Consider the following 28,000-nt stretch of genomic DNA (forward strand, 5'->3'; position numbering starts at 1 on the left):
ACAGGCTGGGAAAGTGACCACGGCTAACAGTGTCGGGAGGCGGGGTTAACAAGCTACGGTTGCCGTCTGGCGCAGGAGGTAACGGGTGGGAAGAAGCGGCGTTGGGAAGTACTGGGACCGCCAACGCCATCATGAGCTATTCAGGTGAAGGAGTGGGCGAGAAGACGGGCTCTCGAGCAGGGCGGTTGGGGGAGGGGGCGGCCTCGGCTTTGCCGGAGTGGACTAAGAGGAGGGCTAGGCCCAGCCCATGGCAACATTCCGGGGGTGGGGTCACGAGCGCTGGCACCCCCTCCCCCGCTTTCAGGCATTGCTAGCTCGAGCTCCTCGCCACCGTCCGTGGCTCAAGGCGGAAGTGTCTGCCAAGCGTCATTCGTTCATCGTTCTCGTGAAATAGAGAGACGGGCGGGGGCTTTGGCCCTTCGGAGGAGGGTCGTGGGGTACGTCGTCCTCTTTCTGGTCATTGGAGCTCAGCCTGCCTGTCCAACACAGCCGCCGCGCCCCCCCCCCATTTGTGGAAGCGCGAGAAACGAAGAGCAGCATTGATCCCCTGTGCTGCCGGCGTGCGAGAAAGGGAGCTTGGCATCTTTTGTATACACGCATACACCTCCCCCCTCCCGTCCCGTCCTTGCGAGTGGTTATAATAGGAGTGGGTACGAGAGAGGACACTGTACGCAAAACCCACTTCGGCAGTGGTTTCCTTTAAAAAAAAGCTGGGGTCGCTTTGCAACCGTGAAACCGTAGCCGTTAGCATGGTTCCATTTTCGGATTTAGATGGGGTCTGTCTGTCAAACAGGAATTTTATATTTCAGTAATGTGCAATTGCAGTATACTGTAGGACAAAGACACGTCTGCTGGGCATGTTGCCTTGCTCGCCCTTCAGAATCAGAAACTATTAGACTTCTTTTTCAAAGCAGGGTGCGAGGTAAGGCTTCTTTGTGGTTTTCTTGGAAGTTGTCTGCGTCTGCGTACATATGGTGCAGCATTTCTTTCTGTAATACTTTGGTGAGGTCTGTGTTATGTTCAGCTAAATATTCTTCCCAAAAATGAGGAGGCACCTTCAATGTGATCATTGCCAGAGTGTGCATAGAATCTTCTTTAGCATTCGTGCTCCAAAGTCTGATCATGTGTGCTTGATTAAGTACTTACCTTCTTTATAATTGCTCAACATTTGGTGCCGTAGCTGTGATAAACTTCCGTCTGCACATATGTTAAGAAGCCATGTAAGTAATTTTCCTAACCCTAGTGCCACTTTTGATTTCGGGTACTTCAGTGTAGTACCTCTGTGTAGTTCTGTCTACACTACTTTGTTCTCAAGTAAAGGGGTTTTTTCTTAAGATTCTGCAAATGAGGTAGAGTCTGATAGTACCTGTTAAGGCTAGCAAATTTTTACTATAAGGCATAAGCTTTCATGAGCTGTAACTCACTTAATCAGATGTGCAGGGTGACTTAACTGATAAAATATTTTAATACATAGGGATGAGGCAGTGGGGGGAAACAGATGGAAGATAGGGTGGTTATGCAGATGAAGATTAATGGGGGACATATTACAAGTACTATGTCCATTAACAATTACTAGGTGTTAAAAACTCTGTATTCAGACATTTAGAAGTTTTATTTCTTATGTGTCAGCTAAATTATATCTCTTCATAATATATCTGAGGTTTTATTTTGTAAACTGGTTTTGTTTTGTTTTGAATTTCTGCAGTTCCCTGAACGATTCTTCACCTTGCACTAAAGGTTTTGGATTGTATGAGGAAATAATCAAATTGCTTAGCATCCATAAATTTCTTGAGACTATGATATTAGTGTCTTTTAAATAGGATGAGAAATCAGTGGTTAAACAGAAAAAGGAGAAAGAGTCCAGGATTCTTTGTCCAACAGAAAAATGGGAAACTTGGGAAAGTAATGGAATGTATTATCCTTTGGTGTGATGGAAGTGCTTTTTTAAGAAGTGGTTTTATTTACTGAAAATCTGTATTAAGTTTTTTTGTGAATAAAAATCTAAAAGTTGGAGAAAAACAGTTGTGTGTATTTTACATTGTACATAAGCTATCTTTGGATGTTCAGAAAGAAAAAAAAATGGGGTAATGACAGTCTGTCAGCTACAGAAGAAAGCTATATATGATTGGACTTGTTTAGTATTTGAATGATGAGTTCCAGGAAATCCCAGGGCTATAAGGCAGTCTGGGAAATTGAAAAAATATCCCAGAAAAAGGCAACAACATACCACTTCCTTTTGTTGCCAAGAGAACTACTATACTGTGTCGAGTTCATGTGGTTACCATGAGTCTTACGTCTGATGATATGTGCTGCAGATCTGCAGTTTTCTGTGTCCATTGTGAGAATCTAATTGCCTTTGGCTGAATGTAGGTATAATCTTTCAGAAGAGAGCAAATTTTGCACAAAAAAAGTTTTTTGCAGTCTTGGGCAGTCAGATCAGTATGTCAGGGGGAAGGGCCAGGATGAGATAACACATTCCCATTCTTCCTCATGTCACGTGTTGATCTTTTCATTGATTGCCTGGAGAACAGCATAAGATTCAAGGTGCTATAATACGATGAGTGTATGGGGCTATTCTGGTAACAGACTTCTGTTAACTACACAAATCATTTTCAGAATGTCATTTCTATTTTTTTCCTTCTACTAGGATAGCACTTGAAAAACAGGTATCTAGGTAACATCGAATTGGAACTTATTATTTACAATTAGATTACTTTTAATTTTCTCATTTAAAAGGAACACATTTACATATTTGAAGTTATAATCCTGTGTTCAATTATCTGCAAATAATCTTAGAATCAGCTCAAATATGATAGCAAAAATATATATAGTTTAACTTTTCTTCACCATTGCTGGAAACTGTATTTATGTAATCAGTTTTTCCTTCATTTTAAGTTTGGAGTAGTGTAATATATAGCTATGATTTATTGGGGATTAATGGTGGTTAATGGATGATGGGTTTATTTATTTATTTATTCAATTTGTATGGCTGCCCATCTCAAACAAGTGACTTTGTGCTGCAAACAATTATAAAATTAATTAAAACTAAATTACAATCGCAATATAAAAAAATACATTTAATTTATGGGATTACAGTTTATAGAAATGATATTGTTCCTCACAACTTATATAGGATAAATTTGGTAGGCATATTTAGAAATCATATTTAGATGTTTCCTTAAATAACCAACAGTTGGTAATATGTAGTCCTGAATAAAGATAGAAAGGGATAATAAGATTTAAATATTCTCACATGGGCAGACAATCATTTAGTGACCTGCTTTTGTATGTTACAGTAATGGTGGTACTCCCGTGAAAAGAATTATCTTGCTCCTCCTTTTTATTGTTAAATAACTATTGGTGGGAAGTAATATAAATATATAATTGGTGCATAAAAATACATTATACGTTTTCTTTTATTGTTGACTTTTTATCAGCATGCTGTGAAATGGATACTGTGACAATGTCATATAGCCTCACACTATATTTCAGATTGATTCATACTGTATTTGTTTGATAATGTTTCTATATATTACTACCAGTATTCAGGCAAGAACAGATGTAAGGTTTATATATATTTGTTTCTAGTAATCGCTTTCAGAATGCTAAGCAATTCTGCCTATATTTTCAGAATATTTATTTATTTATTTAAAAACTACCGTTCATATTCTTCTGATTTGAGAACATATATTAGTGTATTGACTCAAATTTCCAACATTAGATTATGCCATCATATTTCAACAGTAAAATCTAGAAAAGAAGGTGTATGGTGGTATTCCAACAGCTGAATGTGGGCCATAGGTTGGTTAATTCCAGTTTACATATGCATAGATTTCACTGTATTGTAGAATATGAAAAATATTCACAAACTTAAGACTTTAGCAGAGAGAAACCCATAGGTGAAATTAAAAGTGCAGAGGAAGAGTTACAAATGATTGCTAACTGCAATGTGGCATATAGTGTGGAGCACATACCAACTTATATACAAACACCAGTCCGGATCATTTTGACAAATACTTGTTTGATCATTTCTTTCTAGGTTATGGAAATTGGAATTCTGGAACAAATAGAGGTAAGTACAGTTTTAATGGAATGTTAATATTTGTTTTATAGATAACTCAATCACACTTATTTAACCAGAAAAGAATACCAAAATGTCACATTCTTTATTAATTCAGTGTATGATCTTTCTAATATTGTCTTTTTCATTTACTATTAAATCCAAGTTTATATAACAGCACCTTTTCTTGTAAATTAGTAAAATTGCTGCCAGTGCTTAGCTGTAGCTAATCTTTGACCTTCATATTGAATTTAGGTACCCCCTATGAGCTATAATAGCAAGATTTTATTATATTTATAATTCCATGCGTAGTTACCCAAATGTATCCTAATTATTTCAACAAGTTTTAAAATATTGTAGGATTTCACCTAATCTGGCTTTTTTGCCTAGCACTTCTCTAAATATATAAGGTAGAACAAAACCCCATAGACTTCATGGATCCATAGAAATTCACATTTTCACATCAGTCTTATGCATACTTGTCAATTAACCTCATGAAACACAGTAGGACGTAGTTTCAAATATATAAACTGAATAATTGTATGATAAAGATTTCAGATCATATCATCCTCTGCATCTTTGAGAAACAATACAATGCCAATGGAGCACTTCAGTCATGTGGAAAATATACTGATGATTTAGGTCTCCTGTTTGTTTGAGGGTTATAAGTACCATTTTAAATGAAATTGAACTTCAGAACAAATGCAGAATATTCTTCAATCAAGTGACTGAAATCTCATTCCCTAACTGGAATAACCTTATTTCAATGGTTTTCAGAGATTAAGCTGCATAAGGCTTTTGCAGCAAAAATAGCAAAAGAAATATGTTTGCTTTCATAGACTTCAGTTGCATGAAGTATTCATGTTAACCTGAGTTACACTATACATAAATATGTAAATATATATTTTTGTCTGTACTCAAGAAGTAGCCTTCCTTAATTAACTCCTTGGAAGTTAGTTCTGTTAAATACGTTTGTTTCTTCTTGTAAATATTTTTCTTTACTTTTAATTCTTAATTTGTGTTTTTTTGCTTACAATACTAAATTAAGCTGAAATAGGTATTGTTCATTCTTTTCTTCCACAATGTATATTCTTTTCCATGACTTAGGAGGGTACCCCTGTGTATTTGCCCAGTTATGCAATTCTGTTATGTTAATTCATAATTTTTGAATGGGCAAGACCTGAGTACTTTTCATGGAATATTTCCTTTTTCAGTGAAGAAAAGGTTTATCAGTCTTCTAAACTACAGTTCCATTGCAGATTTCTATTTCCAAACATTGGGTAGTATTATTGCATGAAGCAATAAATGTTTTGTTGTAGGCAGCTTCCTAGCAAACTGAATAGACTGGAAATAACAAAGTTATTTCTGTTTTTATATCCTATGGCCTTTTCCCAAAATTGATCTACTAATGGGATTGAAGTATTATAGGTGGGATAATACAGCTGCAACATAAGTTTTAGATATAGAAATGAAAGTTTATCAGGATATGTATCATATACTGCTGTTACAGAAATAAGATGTTTTAATTTTTATGTGTTATATTGGAATTAGATACAGAAATTTATTTATTTTTGCTAACTGTAGCCACTGTACAGTGGGGAGAGAGAATATTCTTGGTGCTGCCAATCTTATATTGCGCGTGCATAGCATTCTAAACATCTAAATAGAAAACTCAGTAACTGCTTCTCATTTCAGGTTATGAAGACTATAATTATGGATATGGATACGGTCAGGATAACTCTGGCAATTATGGGTATGGTATGGCCACTTCAAACTCTTGGGAAATGCCTAATTCAAATGCAGACATGAACTTTAACGCATCCACTGGCACCAGCGCTGATGATGTAATTTCAAATTTTAACCAGCGCTTAGATATGGTATCTCATCTAGAAACTGAAACGATGCAAGGAGGACATTATGGCTCAGGTGGAGACAGGTGAGTGTAGAGACAAAGTTGTAAGGTTCAGTAATAGTTATAGAACAGGCTAGTTTCTGCTTCTGAAAGGCATGTTGATCTAATCTTGTGCTGTTGCCTAAACATTGCTCCCTACTACATACAGAAAACTTCTGGGAAATACAGAATTAGCTAAGTTTGTATTTCTAATTGAATTTTGAAAGTAAAGTGCTTGAACATGTCTTTGAGTAAGGAAAATATGGTAGTTGAATTGTAATACAATGTTCTGAAATAAATGCAGGTTTGAGTGCCTTTGACCAGCTTCTGAAAATAGTGACCTATCCATAGAGTGCACTTCTACATCCCATTGAAAATAATGGCGCATCCATTAGGCAGAGCACTTAAATTTCTCTGGATTTTGCTTCAGTTGGAATTAAAAAGGGATAAAGAGAAAATTTTATAGAATCTCCCCTTAATGTACTGTCATTGTTAATTTAATGCACATGTATACATTAACTTAAAGCAAATGCATACATTTAGAAGATTTACATTTTTGCTTTGTTTTTGCTTTTGAAATACCTGCATATTAAAGTCATTAAATAGATTAAAATAAATTACTTTGTATTTAGATCTGAAATTTAATAATTAAAAAATATTCTTCAAACACTTGATATTTTACACTGTAGAATTATTATATTTAAGGCTTCCTTCTGCATTTTAGATAATACATCTAGAGGTTGGATCAGTATTAGGTCTAAATAGGAAGTACATACTATTTATATTTGGAGCTACTAATACTTAAGGGCTGTCAGAAGATTACTGTATTCCAACTTTTTCTTAATTTCACATTCCTTTGTTGAATAAAAGCATTGTAGTTGAAATATAGTGACTGAATTAGACATAATATTTTGTGTTGTCTTCCTGTTGTATTGACATACATTGACATATACAGTACTAGCTTCCCAAACTAACTTATGGTTTTGTGGAGCCATTTAATGTAATTTTTATTCTCAAAATGCTACTGAATAATTAACTATATTGTTCCACCTAACAATTTTTCATTGCTATAAAAATATATTCAGGAGATTACAAAATCATTTGCAGTTTAATTGGCATGAAATATATTTTTTGTGATACATTATCATCTTTCTATTCATTCAAATAATGTCTCTTACCTTGAGAAAAGGAGCTGTTGCAGATAGCTATGCCATACTCTAATAGGTATTGCTGTTTTTACGACTCATTCCTTATGGGCTAGAATGGTTTCTAAGCATAAAGTTTAATATCAACAGATAACTTATCCAAGTTATTGAGAATGGCTAAAGTAGCAGTTTTGTGCACACTTAAATCAGTGAGATTTCTTTCTCAGCATCTCCCAAATTTCAGTTTTATCATGCAGGGTGGGCACTTTTATTTGACCTTAGTGTGCTAAGGTACACTGGGGCTAAACACTTGAACTAAATTTCCAAGAAAACATCACAGAAAGCACAATTGCAGTGGTGAGCTGTACTATGCTGTACATTGGTATGAGGATTGTAAGATTGGTAGATGGTCCAATTCACTTTGCCTTCATGTTTTTAAAAACTATGTTTTTTATTCTGAGTTAGCTTTTAACGTCTCCTCCTCAGCCATTGTTTCCTTTCCATATCCTTGCTTTCAGATCCTCGATACCAAACACAATTTGTGTGCTTGTGTCCAGTGCTGGTTTATTTAGCACAGCGTGACTTTGTTTTGGCCTGCTGTAGCAGTCAAAACAACATGCTACAGAAATAAAAGGGGCCTAGCTTTAAATACGTCATCACATTTGGATGACTATGCAGACACTTTTAAATGTAATAAATGTAACTTGAATCTTTGCAACTTTTGGAATGCTATCATGAAATAGTGGTAGCTCTAAGCTGTTTCCTACAGAGAAAAATATTCAAGTTAGATTATTTGTCTTAGCCACTCATTATAAGAAGCATAGATTATTTTCTTAGATATTCTATTTTTTTTCTACATTGAAGTGATTACTGGCCAGGTGTCATGTATGAAGTGTTTCATTTTATATAGCTAATGATTTTTGTTTCTTTCAAAAATTGCTTGACAACATAGAATAAATTGGTAGAAACTTATTTTGTAAAGTTATTCCCATGGATTTTATTTGCTTAGCATAGTCAAATATGAATAGAAATTGGTGAATGAATCAGGAATAGATAAAATACAATGATTTGCATGACTCTCCCAGCTGAAAGCATATTTGTAAATGGTCAGATTATTATTATGATTTATTGAGGTTAAACAGAATTATTATTTTATTCAGCCTTTAGATGTATTAGACTATTTATTCACTACTGTAGTGCACAATGGGAAAGCCTCATGATGAGTTGAGCTTTTAATGATTTTACTGAATATAGAACAATTCTTGACTGTTTTCATTTTTATTTTTAATATAACCTGCTTCTACTGCCATTTCTTGGCAGACTCTTTAATATGGTGCTCTGTATGCTACTGACTAGATTCTTTGCTTGCTCTGCAACTCTTGCAGGTATGATACATATGAGTCCTATGACTCAAGGTCTGCACTGAGTGACCGTGATCTGTACAGATCCGGCTACGATTACAGTGAGGCCAAACATGAAAGCGACAATGCCTATGAAGGTCACTATGACAGCTCCTATGGGAACCGCAGGGACCAGTACCACAACAGAGCACGTGACAACTTTGGCCACCGAGGTCAAAACTGGGCCCGAGATGGGAGAAATAACAGACCCATGGCACCTTCATATGGGCGCATGGGTGGACAATGGAATGACCCACCAGTACCAATGGGAGGACGGGGCCATGGCCCCAATAGACCACCGTCCCTTTTTTCCCACAAACTATTCCCTGATTACAACATGTTCCAGGGAATGCGAGGTTTCTCTGGCAATATGCGCTTTGGAGGAGGCAGCATGAAACAGCGAATGAGGAGAAATTGGAAAATGTGGGATGCAGATTTTAAAGTAAGTACCTATGCAGTCTTCTCCATTTGTTTTCTGCTCTTCAGCAATGCCCAGTGTCAAATACTATCAAGAACAGAATGGAAAGGTATCTGTTAAGTGAGTTATTTTTTAATTATTAGAAACAGGTTCCTTGTTTCAGATGTTTACTTTAAAAAAAAAACAACAACTATTCCTGGAAACTCTCATTGCATCCCTTATATGAACCACTGGATCTTAGTAATCTTGGAGAAAAGTCCTTGGGATTGACTAAGAAGTTTTGTATGAAATAGGCCAAGTTAAGACCTGGGCATGTTTTTAGCTATTTGAGGTAATTTGAGTATAACAAGCATATGTCTCAATATATATATTTGATTGATAATAAGAAAATAGCTAGATTTTACATTAGGCTAAATTTACTTCTATGTTTCTCTCCATAGAAGAAAAGGATAAAGAACGAGCCAGTTGCTAATAAACGTAAACAAGCTAACAGTTCTGATGAACCTGATAGCAAAGCAGCAAAAACAGATAACTCAGATAACTCAGACTCTGATAATGGTAAGAGCTTACCGCTAAGGTCTGCCTAGACTGAGAAATAATCCTGTCTTATTTTCATTGCATATTTAGTGTGACAATATAAAAAACACTCTTTTTGACTAAATGTTTCAGCTATTTTGTATTATGCATAGTCACCTGATATGCTGCTCTTTTTAGAAGAAGGGCCTGAAGGAGAAGCTGCTGAGAAGGGTTCTAAAAATGTGAGTTTGAATTTAGTCTTACTACAAAGATTATCATTCTCATTTGATACAATAGAAACAAGGGTTGGAAAGGATGCTTTGGCATGCTAACCCTGTATAGAGATGAATTATGTATTGCTCCTTCTTTTGTTGGACAAAGAACAAAGAGCAGAGGCTAGGGCAGTTGCAAAGGAATGCTTACAGGACAAAGCTGGTTCAAGACACGTTAGTGCCTCAGCTGGAAACAAAATATTCTCCATCTTTACAGTGGGATATATATGAAATATACTTTCTAAGGGAGCAGTTGTACTATACTTAGGTTGGACTCTGCAATGCTATAACTGGTATAACTATGATATTTTCCCCAGTTTTTCAGTCAGATTTATTGTGGTAGCTACTACAACTTGTTAGGTTTCTGAACTGTATAGAATCTCAGATAACCAATTGAAAAATTATTTTTGCATTGTACTCATATAAAGATTCATAAAACCAAAGAGGTGATTGCAAAAGAGAAATATTGGTTAAATCTTTATTGACCTGATCTATGGAAGAATAGCTTTGATGAGCTATTTTGTGTATTCTTTGGTCCTTTAGAATAAATGTGTACATAAAATTGCTTTGAGGAATTAATGTACAATTCTTTGCTCATAAACCATAATCAGTAAATTCAGGCTAATCATATAAAGCTAATGAGTTAAGTGTAGGTAAAATAAAGCATGCTTAGTAACTATGGTTGGGAGCAAATAAACTAAGTGAAGCTTGGTGGGTGCTCAGAGTCAGATTGCAGTTGCAAACACCTAGCAGCACTTTGCATGAAATGGCTAGAAAAATTGACACACTAAGACTCAGAGTAGAGGTAAGCAGAGGTCTGTTTGATGATGTTGGGTGGGAGAAGATATTGCTGAGGCCTGGATATAATTGGTGCTCTGCACCTCAGCTAATCTGTGAATGAGATCACAGTTGCAAAAAAACCAAGACAACAGAAGGTGAGAAATTGGGCTCATTGTAAGTATCTAAAGCTACTTTTTATCTGAATTCCCTTCAAATGGATTTGCAAAATACAATCTCCTCTGGACCCCAAAGATATTCTAGCAAGAATGCCAAAACTGAAAACATGAGAGGAGCTCCAAAAGGGCACAGATATAAATAGGATTTGGGTCTGATCTTCTTTATTAGATTTTGCTCCATCCAAAATGTGGTTAAATATAGATGGAGATAGATAGCGCATATATATACAGTGGGGCAAAAACGTATTTAGTCAGCCACCAATTGTGCAAGTTCTCCCACTTAAAAAGATGAGAGGCCTGTAATTTTCATCATAGGTATACCTCAACTATGAGAGACAAAATGGGGGAAAAAATCCAGAAAATCACATTGTCTGATTTGTAAAGAATTTATTTGCAAATCATGGTGGAAAATAAGTATTTGGTCAATATCAAAGGTTCATCTCAATACTTTGTTATATATCCTTTGCTGGCAATGACAGAGGTCAAACGTTTTCTGTAAGTCTTCACAAGATTTTCACACACTGTTGCTGGTATTTTGGCCCATTCCTCCATGCAGATCTCCTCCAGAGCAGTGATGTTTTGGGGCTGTCGCTGGGCAACACGGACTTTCAACTCCCTCCAAAGGTTTTCCATGGGGTTGAGATCTGGAGACTGGCTAGGCCACTCCAGGACCTTGAAATGCTTCTTACGAAGCCACTCCTTCGTTGCCCGGGCGGTGTGTTTGGGATCATTGTCATGCTGAAAGACCCAGCCACGTTTCATCTTCAATGCCCTTGCTGATGGAAGGAGGTGTTCACTCAAAATCTCACGATACGTGGCCCCATTCATTCTTTCCTTTACACGGATCAGTCATCCTGGTCCCTTTGCAGAAAAACAGCCCCAAAGCATGATGTTTCCACCCCCATGCTTCACAGTAGGTATGGTGTTCTTTGGATGCAACTCAGCATTCTCTCTCCTCCAAACACAACGAGTTGAGTTTAGACCAAAACGTTCTACTTTGGTTTCATCTGACCATATGACATTCTCCCAATCCTCTTCTGGATCATCCAAATGCTCTCTAGCAAACTTCAGACAGGCCCGGACATGTACTGGCTTAAGCAGGGGGACACATCTGGCACTGCAGGATTTGAGTCCCTGGCAGCGTAGTGTGTTACTGATAGTAGCCTGTTACTTTGGTCCCAGCTCTCTGCAGGTGATTCACTAGGTCCCCCCGTGTGGTTCTGGGATTTTTGCTCACCGTTCTTGTGATCATTTTGACCCCACAGGGTGAGATCTTGCATGGAACCCCAGATCAAGGGAGATTATCAGTGGTCTTGTATGTCTTCCATTTTCTAATTATTGCTCCCACAGTTGATTTCCTCACACCAAGCTGCTTGCCTATTGCAGATTCAGTCTTCCCAGCCTGGTGCAGGTCTACAATTTTGTTTCTGGTGTCCTTCAACAGCTCTTTGGTCTTGGCCACAGTGGAGTTTGGAGTGTGACTGTTTGAGGTTGTGGACAGGTGTCTTCTATACTGATAACAAGGTCAAACAGGTGCCATTACTACAGGTAACGAGTGGAGGACAGAGGAGCCTCTTAAAGAAGTAGTTACAGGTCTGTGAGAGCCAGACATCTTGCTTGTTTGTAGGTGACCAAATACTTCTTTTCCACCATGATTTGCAAATAAATTCTTTAAAAATCAGACAATGTGATTTTCTGGATTTTTTTTCTCATTTTGTCTCTCATAGTTGAGGTATACCTATGATGAAAATTACAGGCCTCTCTCATCTTTGTAAGTGGGAGAACTTGCACAATTGGTGGCTGACTAAATACTTTTTTGCCCCACTGTATATGCTCTCTTCCTCTCTAACTTTCTGTACAATATAGGGATAAGAAATAAACAGTTGGAGGCTACAATTTGTTAATAACAAATCTCCAGGCAGATAGGATGAAGTCTCAAAAATACTTTTCCAGGATGTAGGACCATCCTGAAGACACAGCTGGAAACTGAGCTGTGATACAATGAAATTGAGCAGTTCTGAGGGAAAAATTAGGCTTATAGTCAAATCCAGCTACCAAAAATATTTAGAAATATGACTATTACACTATAAAAATCTTGCTGGCACCCACAGTAATGGCCCTTAAGACTTTACTGGTCTGTGCTAAATAGGAATACTTGGCAATTTGATTGCCTTGATATTTTTCTTAATTAAAAAATGTGAAGAAAATGGGTTGGTGACTTGAACAGAGGTGGCAGCCTTTTATGAGTAGTTCTTGCAGTCCTCTGGTCAGGTCAGCTACCAAGCATGTCAACTTCCAAAGGTTGGTTGGTAGGTTTGCTTCCTTAAGTAGTGATACTTAATCAAGTATGCTGATCATGACTCAATCCATTGGCAGTCTCTTGAAATGTAATCTAAGAAGGTATGCAATCAGCTCTTCTTCTTTGGAGGTATTCACTCAAAAGCTGGGTTTACATATCATGTTATCATGGTTTGTTTAACCATGGTTTGCTGAATAACCATTATTCACTGGGTTTGCACTAAATGTTAAACCAAAACAAAATAATACACATTATGGCATAATGTGTTTGTTATCTAGCCTAATGTTTTAGCTTATATGAATCTCTTTTTCCTACATCTAGGACTCATTTTAGATGGAAAATGGAATAAATAATGGGCCAAGAGTTCTGTAAAGTGCCAAAACAAAATACATACTATTACTAAAATACACGGTTACAGAAAACCAGCAGTCTGAAGTACTCAGTACAGTTTGAGCAAGGCATCGTACAAAATTGGGTAGCTGGATCATGTAAACACATATAATACATTTGGATTGCTCTGATTGTAATAACACTGTTGTGAAGATTTGTTCTCTTTGGAAGTAGCAGTGGCAAGGGCCCGCTTAGTAGGTTTGAAGGAAAGGCATAAAATAATAGATTTTGTCATTTTATGTATTCAGTTTATAGTATTGCTATATTAGGTATCCTCATAATAGTGCTTCTCAACTTAATGATTGACTTGGGAAATGAAAAAATACATTGAAGGATTACACTGTTATTAGCTAGTTAAAATACATAGTGAAGAACTGAGTATTCAAATAGAATAATAGGGAAGGAGGCATTAGTCATCCATATTTTTGCTGTGATCATGTGGGCATTAGTATAGGCTACATTTTCCTGATAGCATCAGCCTATAGCAGTGTTTCTCAACCTTGGCAACTTTAAGATATGTGGACTTCAACTCCCTGAATTCCCCAGCCAGCATGCCCCTGGCTGGGGAATTCTGGGAGTTGAACTCCACATATCTTAAAGTTGCCAAGGTTGAGAAACACTGGCCTAGAGTGAAAAGGAAAAGCATTGCTAATTTGTGTTTATGCTCAAATAGAGGGGCAAGCTCACCCTAGGCCTCTCATTATATTGAGTTCTGTGCATAGTAGATGATGAGGATTAAGTCAGCTGCCCCTGCTCTTCGCTCTGATGTTCATACATTGGGTATCATGGAGTCTTATAAGTGTATAATCAGTTCATTTGAGCCTCAATTGTGTAAATCTGTTTACACTTTGTGGTATCAGCGTTGCAAACTCTATCATATGTGCATAAGACTCTGTGATACTATTAACATAGGTATCTGTCAGATCCAGAATTGTGTGGGGTACATCAACAGGGAAAGACCACTTGGCACACTTCCATTTTTCCATCATACACTGGAGTCTGCATACATCTAAGAGGTTCCTCAACATAGAGATTGATTTATCTGAAACTGCACAGATTTCAGATCAAACAAAATTAGATTGCATATACAGTGGGGCAAAAAAGTATTTAGTCAGCCACCAATTGTGCAAGTTCTCCCACTTAAAAAGATGAGAGAGGCCTGTAATTTTCATCATAGGTATACCTCAACTATGAGAGACAAAATGGGGGGAAAAATCCAGAAAATCACATTGTGTGATTTTTAAAGAATTTATTTGCAAATCATGGTGGAAAAGAAGTATTTGGTCACCTACAAACAAGCAAGATGTCTGGCTCTCACAGACCTGTAACTACTTCTTTAAGAGGCTCCTCTGTCCTCCACTCATTACCTGTAGTAATGGTACCTGTTTGACCTTGTTATCAGTATAAAAGACACCTGTCCACAACCTCAAACAGTCACACTCCAAACTCTACTATGGCCAAGACCAAAGAGCTGTTGAAGGACACCAGAAACAAAATTGTAGACCTGCACCAGGCTGGGAAGACTGAATCTGCAATAGGCAAGCAGCTTGCTATGAAGAAATTGACTGTGGGAGCAATAATTAGAAAATGGAAGACATATAAGACCACTGATAATCTCCCTTGATCTGGGGTTCCATGCAAGATCTCACCCTGTGGGGTCAAAATGATCACAAGAACGTGAGCAAAAATCCCAGAACCACACGGGGGGACCTAGTGAATCACCTGCAGAGAGCTGGGACCAAAGTAACAGGCTACTATCAGTAACACACTACGCTGCCAGGGACTCAAATCCTGCAGTGCCAGATGTGTCCCCCTGCTTAAGCCAGTACATGTCCGGGCCTGTCTGAAGTTTGCTAGAGAGCATTTGGATGATCCAGAAGAGGATTGGGAGAATGTCATATGGTCAGATGAAACCAAAGTAGAACGTTTTGGTCTAAACTCAACTCGTTGTGTTTGGAGGAGAGAGAATGCTGAGTTGCATCCAAAGAACACCATACCTACTGTGAAGCATGGGGGTGGAAACATCATGCTTTGGGGCTGTTTTTCTGCAAAGGGACCAGGATGACTGATCCGTGTAAAGGAAAGAATGAATGGGGCCACGTATCGTGAGATTTTGAGTGAACACCTCCTTCCATCAGCAAGGGCATTGAAGATGAAACGTGGCTGGGTCTTTCAGCATGACAATGATCCCAAACACACCGCCCGGGCAACGAAGGAGTGGCTTCGTAAGAAGCATTTCAAGGTCCTGGAGTGGCCTAGCCAGTCTCCAGATCTCAACCCCATGGAAAACCTTTGGAGGGAGTTGAAAGTCCGTGTTGCCCAGCGACAGCCCCAAAACATCACTGCTCTGGAGGAGATCTGCATGGAGGAATGGGCCAAAATACCAGCAACAGTGTGTGAAAATCTTGTGAAGACTTACAGAAAACGTTTGCCAGCAAAGGATATATAACAAAGTATTGAGATGAACTTTTGATATTGACCAAATACTTATTTTCCACCATGATTTGCAAATAAATTCTTTACAAATCAGACAATGTGATTTTCTGGATTTTTTTCCCCATTTTGTCTCTCATAGTTGAGGTATACCTATGATGAAAATTACAGGCCTCTCTCATCTTTTTAAGTGGGAGAACTTGCACAATTGGTAGCTGACTAAATACTTTTTTGCCCCACTGTACTAATTTTATTCCTATCCAAATTCAAAGTTAATGTTAATTCTAAGATTGTAATTGCTTTTATTTTAAATAGTTTTCACAATAATCATTAATTTGAAAGGTTTCCTAAAATGTGAAATCATAAGGATTGTACAGAATTCTGAAGCTTTGAACATTATATATTTGTCAGCATTCATTGTTTGCAAAGAAAAGGTTTATTATTGCTAATAATAATCAAACAATTGTACTCTATTGTATTAATCAGCCACGTAGCAATTTTTGTCTCACCATAAATTATCTTGGTAGCTAATTACTTCTGATTACTTGATCTGTTATGACCTTGACTACAAGCAATGATAGCCTCATTCTTCAGTGTTCTTAATTATAATTTCAGGAGGGAGAGGGAGATGGTGCTGAAGATGAAGAAAGAAAAGAAGAATTAGAGAAAGGCAAGTGTAAATATGCATAGATCTGTGTGCTCTTAGCAAGAACTGGGTTATTTCTTGGGATTGTGCAGACTTTTAAAATACCCGTTACCACAAATGGAGCCATTTCATTCATCTTTATGCCAAGTTTACTTGCAGGTTAGGCCATAACTTGGTTTAAAAAAAATAAATTGTCATCTTGACTATTTACTTAAATTTGTTGTGATCATAATGCTTATAGGTAAGTTAATAGAATTGCAAAATTGATTGGAAAATGGTAACTCTAACATTTCCCTAGAATAAATGTTATTCTTTCTTAGTGGAGATAGACTCAGTTTTGAATCTTTGATTTCCAAGATCAGTGCAATAATCTGTGTCCAAGAAATTGGGTACCTAATTAGACTCCAAATCTCCTTCCTTTTACAAGTCCCGGGGTGGGGGAATACCCTTTTACTTTTACTTTTAAAGCCCAATATATCCCACTGCCACTATAATCAGATAATTCTCTTTAATTAACTAAATTGATTTTCTTTATTCTAATTATAAATAGTGTGTTATTGTGCAAATAACAGTATAATTGGATATTCATTTTTTTAAAAAAATAACAGTTACTATTTCCAAACTATATGTGAAGATGTGGGCTGAGTTGGTCTGTTTTGAGTAGAAAGTAGCACAATCCAAATTTCCTTCACTTGGTCTCTTTGGAACTTTCCACCAAAGTCAAATTATTACTTTTAATGTACTGCTTCCTGGAAAAAAGGTAGTTATCACACAGGTGACCGATAGGCTTGCTTGTTTCATGGGAAGAATATTAGAAGCCTACATAGGAATTGTCTCTCCTGCTTATGAATGCCTCGCATTTTTCCATCCTCATAATTCTGGTCCATCTTATTAAAGTGAGACTTTGCCTGTCTCCAAACTATACAGTTTCTTACTAGTTTTCTAGTAAATTTCCTACTGGAAATCTTCAGTAGGGATTTCAGCTTGTTACTTAATTTGTCTTCCTGTTTCTCTTATCCTTCAGTAATTCTGCTTAAATTTGATTTTTCTTCCAAATTAACTCTCAGCTGATCAGTTGCACAAACTTGAATGTTTCTATTTGTTAGTTCTTAACATGGCCATTTAATGAACATTGTAAGTCCACTAAAAGAACGGTGCTTACTCAGTGTTTGCATGCTGAGTCATCTTTCATTGGGTAAAATATTTTAGGATTTTAATCCACTGAATTTGTAATTAAAGCAGTGTGGAAGTAACTTCAATTGAATTATCGGAACATATATATTGATCACAAAAATGCCAACCAGAATAGATACCTTCATGTAATCAGCAAATCTTTCAGGGAAATTGTGCAGTCTTCAGATTTATTTAGTGTTCCCTGACGTGGTACAATCTAGATATGTTTAACTACTTCTGTAACTACATGGGAACAGTAGCTCAGCATAACTAGAGGACAACAGGTGGAGAAGGCCTCTGTCTAAAGCTTGTACGTGGAATTGTATCCAAGCTTAAACTATAATTCAGTTTTGCACTTAAAGCTATTAAGAAAGCTGTTATTTTTTGCGTGTAGTACTTATGTTTATTCTACAATTTGTAAAGAGAGAACTTGTAAGACACAGTTATACTTAAAAAAAAACTTCAGTTAGTAGTATACATGAATAATGATATGCCCTGTCTAAGGAAGCAAGATTGTAAGCTCTTTTTAAAAGGCAATTGAATAATTCATAGACATCTTTTTTTCTTTATCAAACAGAAAATAATAGTGATAGCATAACAATGGGCAAAGAAAAAATACAATACTAAATTCATTTTTCAGTGTTCAATATTATCAAATGATATCATCTGAATTTACAAGTAAAGTTATTTGACCATATATGATATGAAATTAAAAAGCTTGGAAATAAGTACCATAGACAAAACAATCCAGAAAATCTGTCCACATTCTCTAAAGTCCTCTTTCTTGTCTTGTTTTGGAAAAGGGATTAAACTGGCAAGCTGAGTATTATTAGTAATTTACCACTGCAATCAGATATAAATTCACATTTTCCATATTAATAAATCTTGGCCACCTCCCAAGCAGAAATTATAATTCTTGATGGCTTAATAAATTTCAAATACTGAGGTTATAGTTATAAATACGAAATAGTTTTGCATCCTTGATATAGAACACATAGTCTGAAGGCATCTGGGGATGTGAGCCCAAAATTTGGTGATGGTAGGACAAGCCTAAACCCTGTGAGGTAATGTCTAACTCCTGAACTGCACATTGAACAACATAGCACTTCTAACCAACCTTTACTGAACAGTCTCTAAGATGTTGCATCAGCTACATTTTATGACCAAAAGAAACCAGTTTCACAGTTTTTAAACCCACCTAGCCACCCACCTAGATTTGTAACAACAAATAAGAACATCATTCCAAAGGTTGCATCAGTAAATATCATTTTCATCTGCTTTTTGCAAGTTCTTATAAATAACTGATTTAGGATTCATAGATATTGTTTTAAAATAATATTATTTCAATATATATATGTGTATATATGTATATATATATATATAGGAGCTCTGACAATTCAAGAAGAAATCAGCCAAATCAAGCGCAAATTGCAGGCTGGGAAGAAAACTCAAGAGAGGCAAAAAAAACGATACCGTGATCGTATGGTAGAAAGGTAAGCCTTTTCTCTAGGAAGGCTTGACTCTATGCTAGTACTTAGATTCGGTGGATGTTCTTTTCTCTTTCAGATCTGATTATTTCACTATATTTACATGTTTTTATTTGTAAAACAACATATCCAACCTCTATTAAGATAGGGAAAGTTGACTTGATGTCTTATTTTTAAAAGTTAGAATTAGGGTTACCAATGAAAGAGAAACAAGTTATAGAGGGAAAAAAACCCCCCAATATTCTTCATAAGTCTGCCTCGCTGCTGAGTTTTTTACTGGAATCTTGAGCAATTTCGTAGAGGGAAAACAAGGGGATTTAAGATTAGAGGGCTGGTAGTCGCAGCAGTTCCCAGATTATGGTTTAGGGACAGGTGATTTACAGAGAGTAAAGCAATTATAAAACTTCAGAATGGTTTTATAAAACACACCACTTGGCAGTTCTTCCTGTACTGGAATAGATCATATCTATCTAAAATACATCAGCTTCTCTACTTAAAGTCAAGAGAAGTTCCCAGTGATTATTCTGCCCAAAAAAGCAGATTTCTTCATTAAAGAATTGTTTTTATGTTTCTTTACAGGATTCAGTTTGTATGTTCATTGTGCAAGTATCGCACTTTCTACGAAGATGAGATGACCAATCATTTGGAAAGCAAATTTCATAAAGAGCATTTTACATTTGTTGGAACCAAGCTCCCCAAGCAGACTGCTGACTTCCTGCAGGTAGGTTTTTTCTCCTTAAGCTTGCGTTCTATTCATATTTCTAAATGGACCTGTGATACTTTCCTGTGGAAGATTATCAAGTACAGGTGGTTCTCGCTTAGCGACTACTCATTCAGTGACCATTCAAAGTTACGACAGCGCTGAACAAGGAGACTTATGGCCAGTCCTCAAAATTGTGGCCATCATAGCATCCCCACAGTCACATGATCATGATTCGGGCACTTGGCAACTGGTGCACAGTTACAACAGTTGCAGCATCCTGTGGTCACGTGGCTGCCATTGGCAACCTTCACTGCTGACTTCCCACAAGCAAAGTCAATGGGGAAGCTGGCAGGAAGTTGCAAGTCACAATCACGTGATGTTGTGCTTAATGACTGCATGCAATTTGCTTAACAACTGCAACAGGAACTGCCATCGTAAGTCGACATGGTCACATGATTTTTTTTGCTTTATGACCATGTTGCTTAGCAACGAAGTTCTTGGTCCCAATTACAGTTGTTAACTGAGAACTACCTGTATGCCAGAAAAGTATTGTTGCTTGCATTTTCCACTATAACACATGATTGCTTTGCCCTTTGTCTTTAATTCTTAGAAAGAAATGAAAATGCATAGCTTGGGAGAAATTGGGAGAGGAATTGGGATTGGATTTTGATTGTAAGGCCTTCATAGATTACTCTGAATTTACCAGTATGAGGTTTTATACTTTATCAATATTAACTTAAGTTTTCTTCAATGCAGGAATATGTAGCTAACAAAACAAAGAAGACAGAAGAACGCCGTAAAGCAATTGAAGACATTAATGCAGTTATACAACAGATTTACAAAGACCAAGATCTTACACAGGGTATGTATGTTTTTGATCTGAAAGTATCTTAAAATTCAGATATGTATTTTCAGTGATGTATATTCTTGTTCCTTTTTTGTAAAATTATTATAAAGATGCCATAGAGGGTTGATTAGCAAATGCTTCATTATTCTCTATATGATGGTCCTAAATTCTATATTCTGCTGGCTAATACTTCTTGATTCATGACATTGGATTAGTACATCAATAATCCTGATGTATGTGTGCTGTGTAAATCCATCTAAAGAGGCACTTCAGAACATACAGGAGCGCATATAAACATCTCTTTTGAAATTGTTATGGCAATGAACATTTTTGTCCAGGCTTATACACAGCTTTGGAAACTCTCTCCATATGCACATGCTTTCATAGCTACTTTACTGGGAAGAATGCATAATAATGTTTTTACAAGCAAAATATTTATATAGAATAGGGATGTTTTTTAGAAAAATATTTTTATTTACAGGTGACGATGCCCTAACAAATGGCTGTCTGTCCCCCCTCTCTTTTTCTAGTTTGTATGGATAGGTTTCCACCTTTTGTTATTATTCAGTTCCATCAATATTACTTGGAATCGATCTGATGATTGCTGGAATTCCTAGGAAAGATGCAGTGTCTGTAGGTTCCTTGATAGTCAGATGTCTTCTTAGGTGGTAATGGGTATTCTGTTACAGGCTGTAATATGTGGATTTTCTTTTCCTTAGATATAGGTATGGAACATTTTGTAAAAAAGGTGGAGGCTGCTCACTGTGTTGCCTGTGACCTCTTCATCCCAATGCAATATGGAATCATCCAGAAACATCTGAAATCCCTTGATCATAACCACAATCGTAGAGTATGTGAATTTGTGGATTCATGACTAAAATAATAATTAATATGATAATTGTTCATAGTAATCTGCCTGTTCCATTTCAGAATAAAATAAAAAACTGCCTGTTCCATTTCAAAATAACTGGATAATGTAGTGTGCATATTAATACTTTAGTTTTTATTTTTGTGTAATAAAATTATTCTCTTCCACTTAAGTATAGTACAGTGGTACCTCGAGTTACGAATGCCTCTGCTTACGAATTTTTCGTGTTACGACCAGCTCCGGCCCCAAAAATTTACCTCGTGTTGCGAACCACCTCGAGTTACGAACCGGATCCGCAGCCATTTTCCCTCCCGTGACACGTGGTCCACGGCCATTTTCCGCCCCTGGCACGTGGTCCACGGCCATTTTCCGCCCCTGACACGTGGTCCGCAGCCATTTTTCCACCCCTGACACGTGGTCCGCAGCCATTTTTCCGCCCCTGACACGTCCGCAGCCATTTTTCCGCCCCTGACACGTGGTCTGCGGCCATTTTTCCGCCCCGACACGTGGTCCGTGGCCATTTTTCCGCCCCTGACACGTGGTCCGTGGCCATTTTTACGCCCCTGACACGTGGTCCGTGGCCATTTTTACGCCCCTGACACGTGGTCCGCAGCCATTTTCTGCCCCTGACACATGGTCCGTGGCCATTTTTACGCCCCTGACTCTCCCTCCAAGCAATAGCTGCCTCCCTGTCCTCCACGCCAGAACGGATTAACAGTAATTACATTGAACGTTATGGGAAAATTTGCCTCGTGTTGCGACCAATTCGAGTTGCAACCAGAGTCACAGAACAGATTAAATTCGTAACTCAAGGTACCACTGTATTTGTATAATCAGTTACAAACGGCATCCCATATTTTCATTATTTCTTTGATTGAAGATGCAGTTATCCTTTTGAGTTTGTATATTTCTTATTACATAAAATGTATAGACATCTTTGCTTGCAATTCTGTCTTTTCTTTGAACTCATTATCTTGAAACTAATAAAATCTTTATGTGAGTGGGCCAATATATACCAGATACATTTGTTCTGATGGTCACTGTAACTTATTAAAAAAAGATGACTAATTATGGATACATTCAGGTTACTAATTAAAAATTAAAAGATGACTAATTATTAATACATACAGGGTACTTGCCTTTTGTTACAGCTCAGCATATGCCTCTTCCCTTTCCATGTTTTCCTTTAAGTGAATGATTAATATTAAATGAATGAGGCTTTGGATTGAAAAAAGTTATACATTCATGTTATAAATAATTATATGTATGATTTCTTTGTGTTTTCTTTTTTAGGCTATGATGGAACAGTCCAAGAAATCATCATTAGTAGTTGCAAGAAGTATTCTTAATAATAAACTTATCAGTAAAAAACTGGAGAGGTACCTAAAGGTTAGCATAACATTTTTTTTCTAATACTAACTTACTTTTACATGCGCTGTATTTTTTCAGCACACTTCTGGTGTTTGTATTAAATTTGTCCTTATTTTCTCTTCATGCATTCAATTTCTTCTTTACATTTTTCGCTGTATCTCATTTTTTGTTTCCAAGTCCAGATTCCCAGTCTTCTATTTCTCAAATTTTATTTTTTCACTATTACAGGTTGCAGTTTTGATAGTGCAACTAGTTCCTTTACTGCTAGTTATCATTCTCACTTTTAGCTGCAGAATGAAGGATTATTGACATTTAAATTTAAGTATACTCAGTGTTTCTCAATTATATGCATTTTCCTGTGAGAATGGATATGTTTTCTTTTTAAAAAATGGATGTTACATACTAAGAATAAAAAGTAGGTAGTGTGCTGGTTCATTAATGGACAGCACATTCTCCCTTTTCAGAAACTTTACTACAGAACATTATCAAGATGTGTTTTGGTTGGAATGTCGTGGTTCCTAAAATAGATCTATCCACTTTCATCCTTATGCAGTAATTGTTTTTAATGTTCAAACTTCAATCACAAGGACCATATCACAAAATAGATCTGGAGAGTATCAGCATGCTGGCAAGATTGTCAAAATGATTAGAGAAACAATAGAAATGTATAAGCATCCAAATAATTCATATCAGGAATATAGTTATCAGCAATCATCTGCATGGCAGTTAGTGATTGGTTGTAGGCATTCTGCTCCACTGACCTCGGACAACATATAATGATATGTCATCTGTTGCCCAATTTAAGTTTCAGATCTTCTCTGAAGAAGTGAACAGCATGGCTAGCAAAAAGCACATATTCAAGAGTTCCAACTTTTCCTTTCTTCCCACCCAACATGCATCCCAAATCTGCAGCAGAAAGTTCCTTGACCTCCTAGAACAGATCTGGAATGTGTGTAGTGGTTAAACATCTGTTTTATTGGCAGAATGGTACCATCAGTGGAATTATGCCATTTAATTATTTTCAGGTGTCATTCCCATTGCATTAATTAAAGTTACTTCCCCATATATATTTGCATAAAGCATATTTTTTTACATTGCCAGGCATTGATAATTTCTGACAAAAATGTCTAAGACTCAATGCTGTGTTGTGTTTTGCAGGGTGAGAATCCCTTCACAGATGATCCTGAAGAGAAAGAGGAACATGAGGAAAGTGAGGCAGGAACAAGTGGGATCATTGAGGAAAGAGCAGCTGAAGGTGAAGGAAACCTAACTGAAGAGCAAACTAAAAGCGATGACAATCCTTCTGAGGAAAATCCAGTAGCTGAAGAAAGTGCAGAAAACAAAAGTGATGGAGAAGAACTACAAGGACGAATTGAAGAATGGAATTTGACCACATCCCAAGAAGATTTTCCTACTGAGCAGAATCCAGAACATGAAGAAGAAGAAACAGAAGAAAGACGAGACATTGTACCTTCAGAGGAGATGGAACCACCTGATGAGTGAACTTGCTAAGAAGGTTGAATCATTTTGAGACTCTGCATTAAATCTTCTAAAACCATACCTGTATTTGTGATACCACATGGCATGTGGCTTTTGGTTCTCATTGACCTCACTTTCACCTAGTTATAGCCTTTATTTGTAAAGTGTTTTTGAAAATAGCTTTTTTAACCAAATTTTCATTGTATTAGCTAGGTTTTGTGCAGTACAATTTTTAAGTGGCTTTGTACTAGGAAAAATACTTTTTTTAGTAAATAAAATCAAATTTTGTCAATTGGCTTATACCATGCTAAAACCTTGGGAGGGTAAATAACCTCTAAGTTTTCCCATTTAACTTTGTATATAGTTGAAAATGTTTTAGTTCCATAGCTAGTCTTGTCTGAAAATGTCAGTAGCAGAATTCTGGATTTTAAATTCTGCATGATTGGAATAACTTCCATGCAATTGTAGCATTCTTCTATCTTTTTACTTTTAATATTCAAAAAAGACTTGGGTCAGCACAATAATTTTGCAGTTCTTTTATTTAAGGGGGAACATTTGCAATAGTTGGTTATAAAACACTATTAGGACTGCGTGTGTAAGTTTCTGATAGAAGCAGCAAGATTGTGATTGTGCAGAAAGCCTCAAGGAGAAATAAATGCATTCTGGCACTTTCCTAAAATGCAATTTATATTATTCTGTTTGAGATCTGGAGGATCTCTTAATTTCTGCTTATTTTAGATGGATGTTCTGAAAATGAAGGCTGTAGTAGCCCAACACAGGTCTACTGATGAAGAGTGTTACAAAACATTAAATATTCCCTTCAACGCAGGTCTTCAAGTTGTCTCATTTTAAATCTTCCAAATCATCTCCAATGCATTTGTCAGGAATATAGTATTGCTTCATTGTTTCTTTGTTTTTTAAGAATCCCAGGCATTAATGCCATAAGTTTATTTTAACTCCTGCCGCTACCCCAATTGCTTTCCAAGCAATAATGGTACAGCTACTGCTACTCTTGTTCATGCTCAATTTATTATCCTCTTGTTTCTCTTTATGTACATGCCTTCTTCCTGTAGTGGAGATCAAGCAGTGGAACTGGAAAATGTTCACTGGACATATTTTTCTGGATGCCTGCAACATTAGACAAGAGAAGGGTGAGTGAAGGAATCATTATACACTGGGATGGAGGCCTTGCTGCCGTATAATACTCCTGCTTCCTTAAGCCCTCAAGCACCAAATAGCTGGTGGAGAAATATGTCAAAGTAAGATTTGTGAGTAAAAAGCATCTTAGCAATGTATTGAATTGACAAAAATTGAAACGTTGAAAAAGGTTTCAGTGTATTGCTTATTCTTAATGTATAATGACTCAAGTGTTCATAATGGTAGATTTGTCTTGTACTCAATCAAGTTGTAGATAATAATAAATTTTATGAATGTTGGGAGTACTGAAATTCCAGTATAAACTTGTATTTATGCATCTGGGCTGGCATCTTAAAAGGTATTAACTGTCGGTCTGAACAAAGAATGAGGAAGTTTCCAAACAGCTTTTGGGTACTATCTTTCTGGCAATATCTGACAGTGGCAGAGGTTGCTAATACTTGAGTAAGTATTCCACCTTCTTTCAACATTTGGACTCACATACATGCCAGTGGTATAAGTATGATTTGCAAAATGATATCAGCTGCCATGAGAACTTTCCTTACATCAGTCTGAATAGTGTTTATCAAGTCACATGTCAAGTCCCAAGGGAATAGCACTCACTCTTCTTTTAGAATATGCTCAAATGCATTTTTTCTTGTACTATTAGTCAATTTGTAAGCAAATTTACTTGTAGTCTGAATAAATATACTTAGGATTCAGCCTTACTACACATTGAGGTAAACATAAACTAAATCTATATTTTCATATAACTTTAAAGCCAGCGTTGTTGTTATATTTTTATCCCATCTTTTTAATCTATAATTCAAGGCGGAGAACATACCTAATTCTCCTGCCTCCTATTTTTCCCACAACCACCCTGTGAGATGGTTGGGCTGAGAGAGAATGAATCGTCCAAAGTCACCCAGCCAGCTTTCATGCCTAAGGGAGGCAGGCCTAGAACTCAGTCTCCTGGTTTCTTGGCCAGCACCTTTACCACTATACCAAACTGGTTCTCCAGTTTCTCCCTCTGGGTTAGGACATTTGTATAGGGCCATTTGCATTGATGAAGGGTGCTAACTTTTCCCTGGTATCTGATGTTTTCTTCCTATTGATCCTGCTCTCTCCTTCTCCCCCCACAAAATATACTGCAGCTGGGAGACAAATTTTGGAGAGGAATCCCCTTGTGTTTGAAATAAGGTACAACTGGATGGGAGCCAGTCTTGGATAAGAATTAATGAGGTTTGGAATTAAGCAGTTACAGGTAGTCCTCGACTTACAACCACAATTGGGACTGGAACTTCTGTCACTAAGCAATGCGGTCATTAAGTAAGTCGTGCCCTATTTTAGGACTTTTTTGCCATGGCAGTTAAGTGAATTGCCACTGTTGTTAAGCAAATCTGGCTTCCCCCTTTGACGGTTGTTGGAAGCCCTTTGGGAAGGTCACAAATGGCAGTCACGAGACCCCAGGATGCTGAAACTATCATAAATACATGCCAGTGCCAAGCACCCAAATTTTGATCACATGACCACAGGGATGCTGCAATGGTCATAACTGCGAGGACCAGTCATAAAGTCACTTCTTTCAGTACTGTCGTAATTTCAAATGGTCATTAAATGAACAGTCGTAAGTCAAAGACTACCTGTACTTTGTAGATCCTCATCTGCAAATTATGCTTTGATACTCCAGTTATATAACCTTGCTTCAAATAATGTCTAAGACAGTTTTGAAATTTTGAATCTGTATATGTCTACCTGAAATAAGATGTTACTGTAATTACTGAATCTTTCTTCCAAATTACATAGGCAGGTGATTGCGTGTAACTGCAACTATGACTACCTAATTAAGTAGAAATTCAGAAGTTCCCGAATGTTTGTTTCTATTATTTATAGAGCCAGTTTGATCTAGTGGTTAAGGCTCCAGGCTAGAAAGCAGGAGATTGTGAATTCTAGTCCCGCCTGAGGCATGAAAGCCGGCTGGCTGACTTTGGGCCAGTTGCTCTCTCTCAGCCCAGCTCACCTCACAGGATTGTTGTGGGAAAATAGGAGGAGGAAGGAGTATTAGGTATGTTCGCTGCCTTGAGTTATTTATAAAAAAACAATAAAGGCAGGATAAAAAAGTCTAAAAAAAAAAGTGTGTACCGGATCTGGCTGCGGCTGTTGGTTTCCACATTGGATTTTGAGTTCAGTCCTTTTTCTTTCATGTAGCAGCTATTTAAGCTATGTATAATTGTTGTTCTGTGGAACCATTATTATGTTAGAGTTCAGTTTTCTAAGTTACAGTCTGGAGATTTCAAAAGCACATTTCTGAACTGGAGTTACAGTTTCCATATTCTTAGAATCTAAAAGAAATTTCCATTTTTCTGACAGAATTTCTTCTGTTGAAGCACATGGAAGAAGATTTAAGTAACCTGCCCACCCTACAATCCCTTGCTCATTTACATACTCTGTCCAGATAGTTGGAAATATTCCTTAATACAATTTGAGGATATATAAAGTCTGACAGGTGGAG

The 28,000-nt window shown here is 37.0% G+C and overlaps 1 protein-coding gene across 3 annotated transcripts; it reads left to right on the plus strand.

Annotated features, from left to right (window-relative positions):
• The first annotated feature begins 8 nt into the window (after window positions 1-8).
• AKAP8L (A-kinase anchoring protein 8 like) lies at window positions 9-28,000 on the plus strand. 3 transcript variants are annotated; one of them, XM_025168488.2, is made up of 14 exons: window positions 9-144; window positions 4,040-4,072; window positions 5,756-5,996; window positions 8,482-8,938; window positions 9,355-9,472; window positions 9,629-9,672; window positions 16,396-16,450; window positions 18,984-19,092; window positions 19,666-19,807; window positions 20,546-20,651; window positions 21,356-21,486; window positions 22,798-22,893; window positions 24,034-24,391; window positions 25,428-28,000. In XM_025168488.2, the coding sequence occupies exons 1-13, from the start codon at window positions 132-134 to the stop codon at window positions 24,376-24,378; spliced, it is 1,890 nt and encodes a 629-aa protein (XP_025024256.1). In that variant the 5' UTR covers window positions 9-131; the 3' UTR covers window positions 24,379-24,391; window positions 25,428-28,000. The 3 variants fall into 3 exon arrangements, with proteins under 3 accessions (XP_025024256.1, XP_087989638.1, XP_007431153.1); XM_088133512.1 differs by having other exon boundaries at window positions 24,034-28,000; XM_007431091.3 differs by having other exon boundaries at window positions 5,756-5,813; window positions 24,034-28,000.

This window comes from Python bivittatus, unplaced genomic scaffold, assembly GCF_059951505.1.
Source record: "Python bivittatus isolate LINGU-HERP-01145 unplaced genomic scaffold, Pbiv_v1 ctg000080_np1212, whole genome shotgun sequence".
NCBI lineage: Eukaryota > Metazoa > Chordata > Lepidosauria > Squamata > Pythonidae > Python > Python bivittatus.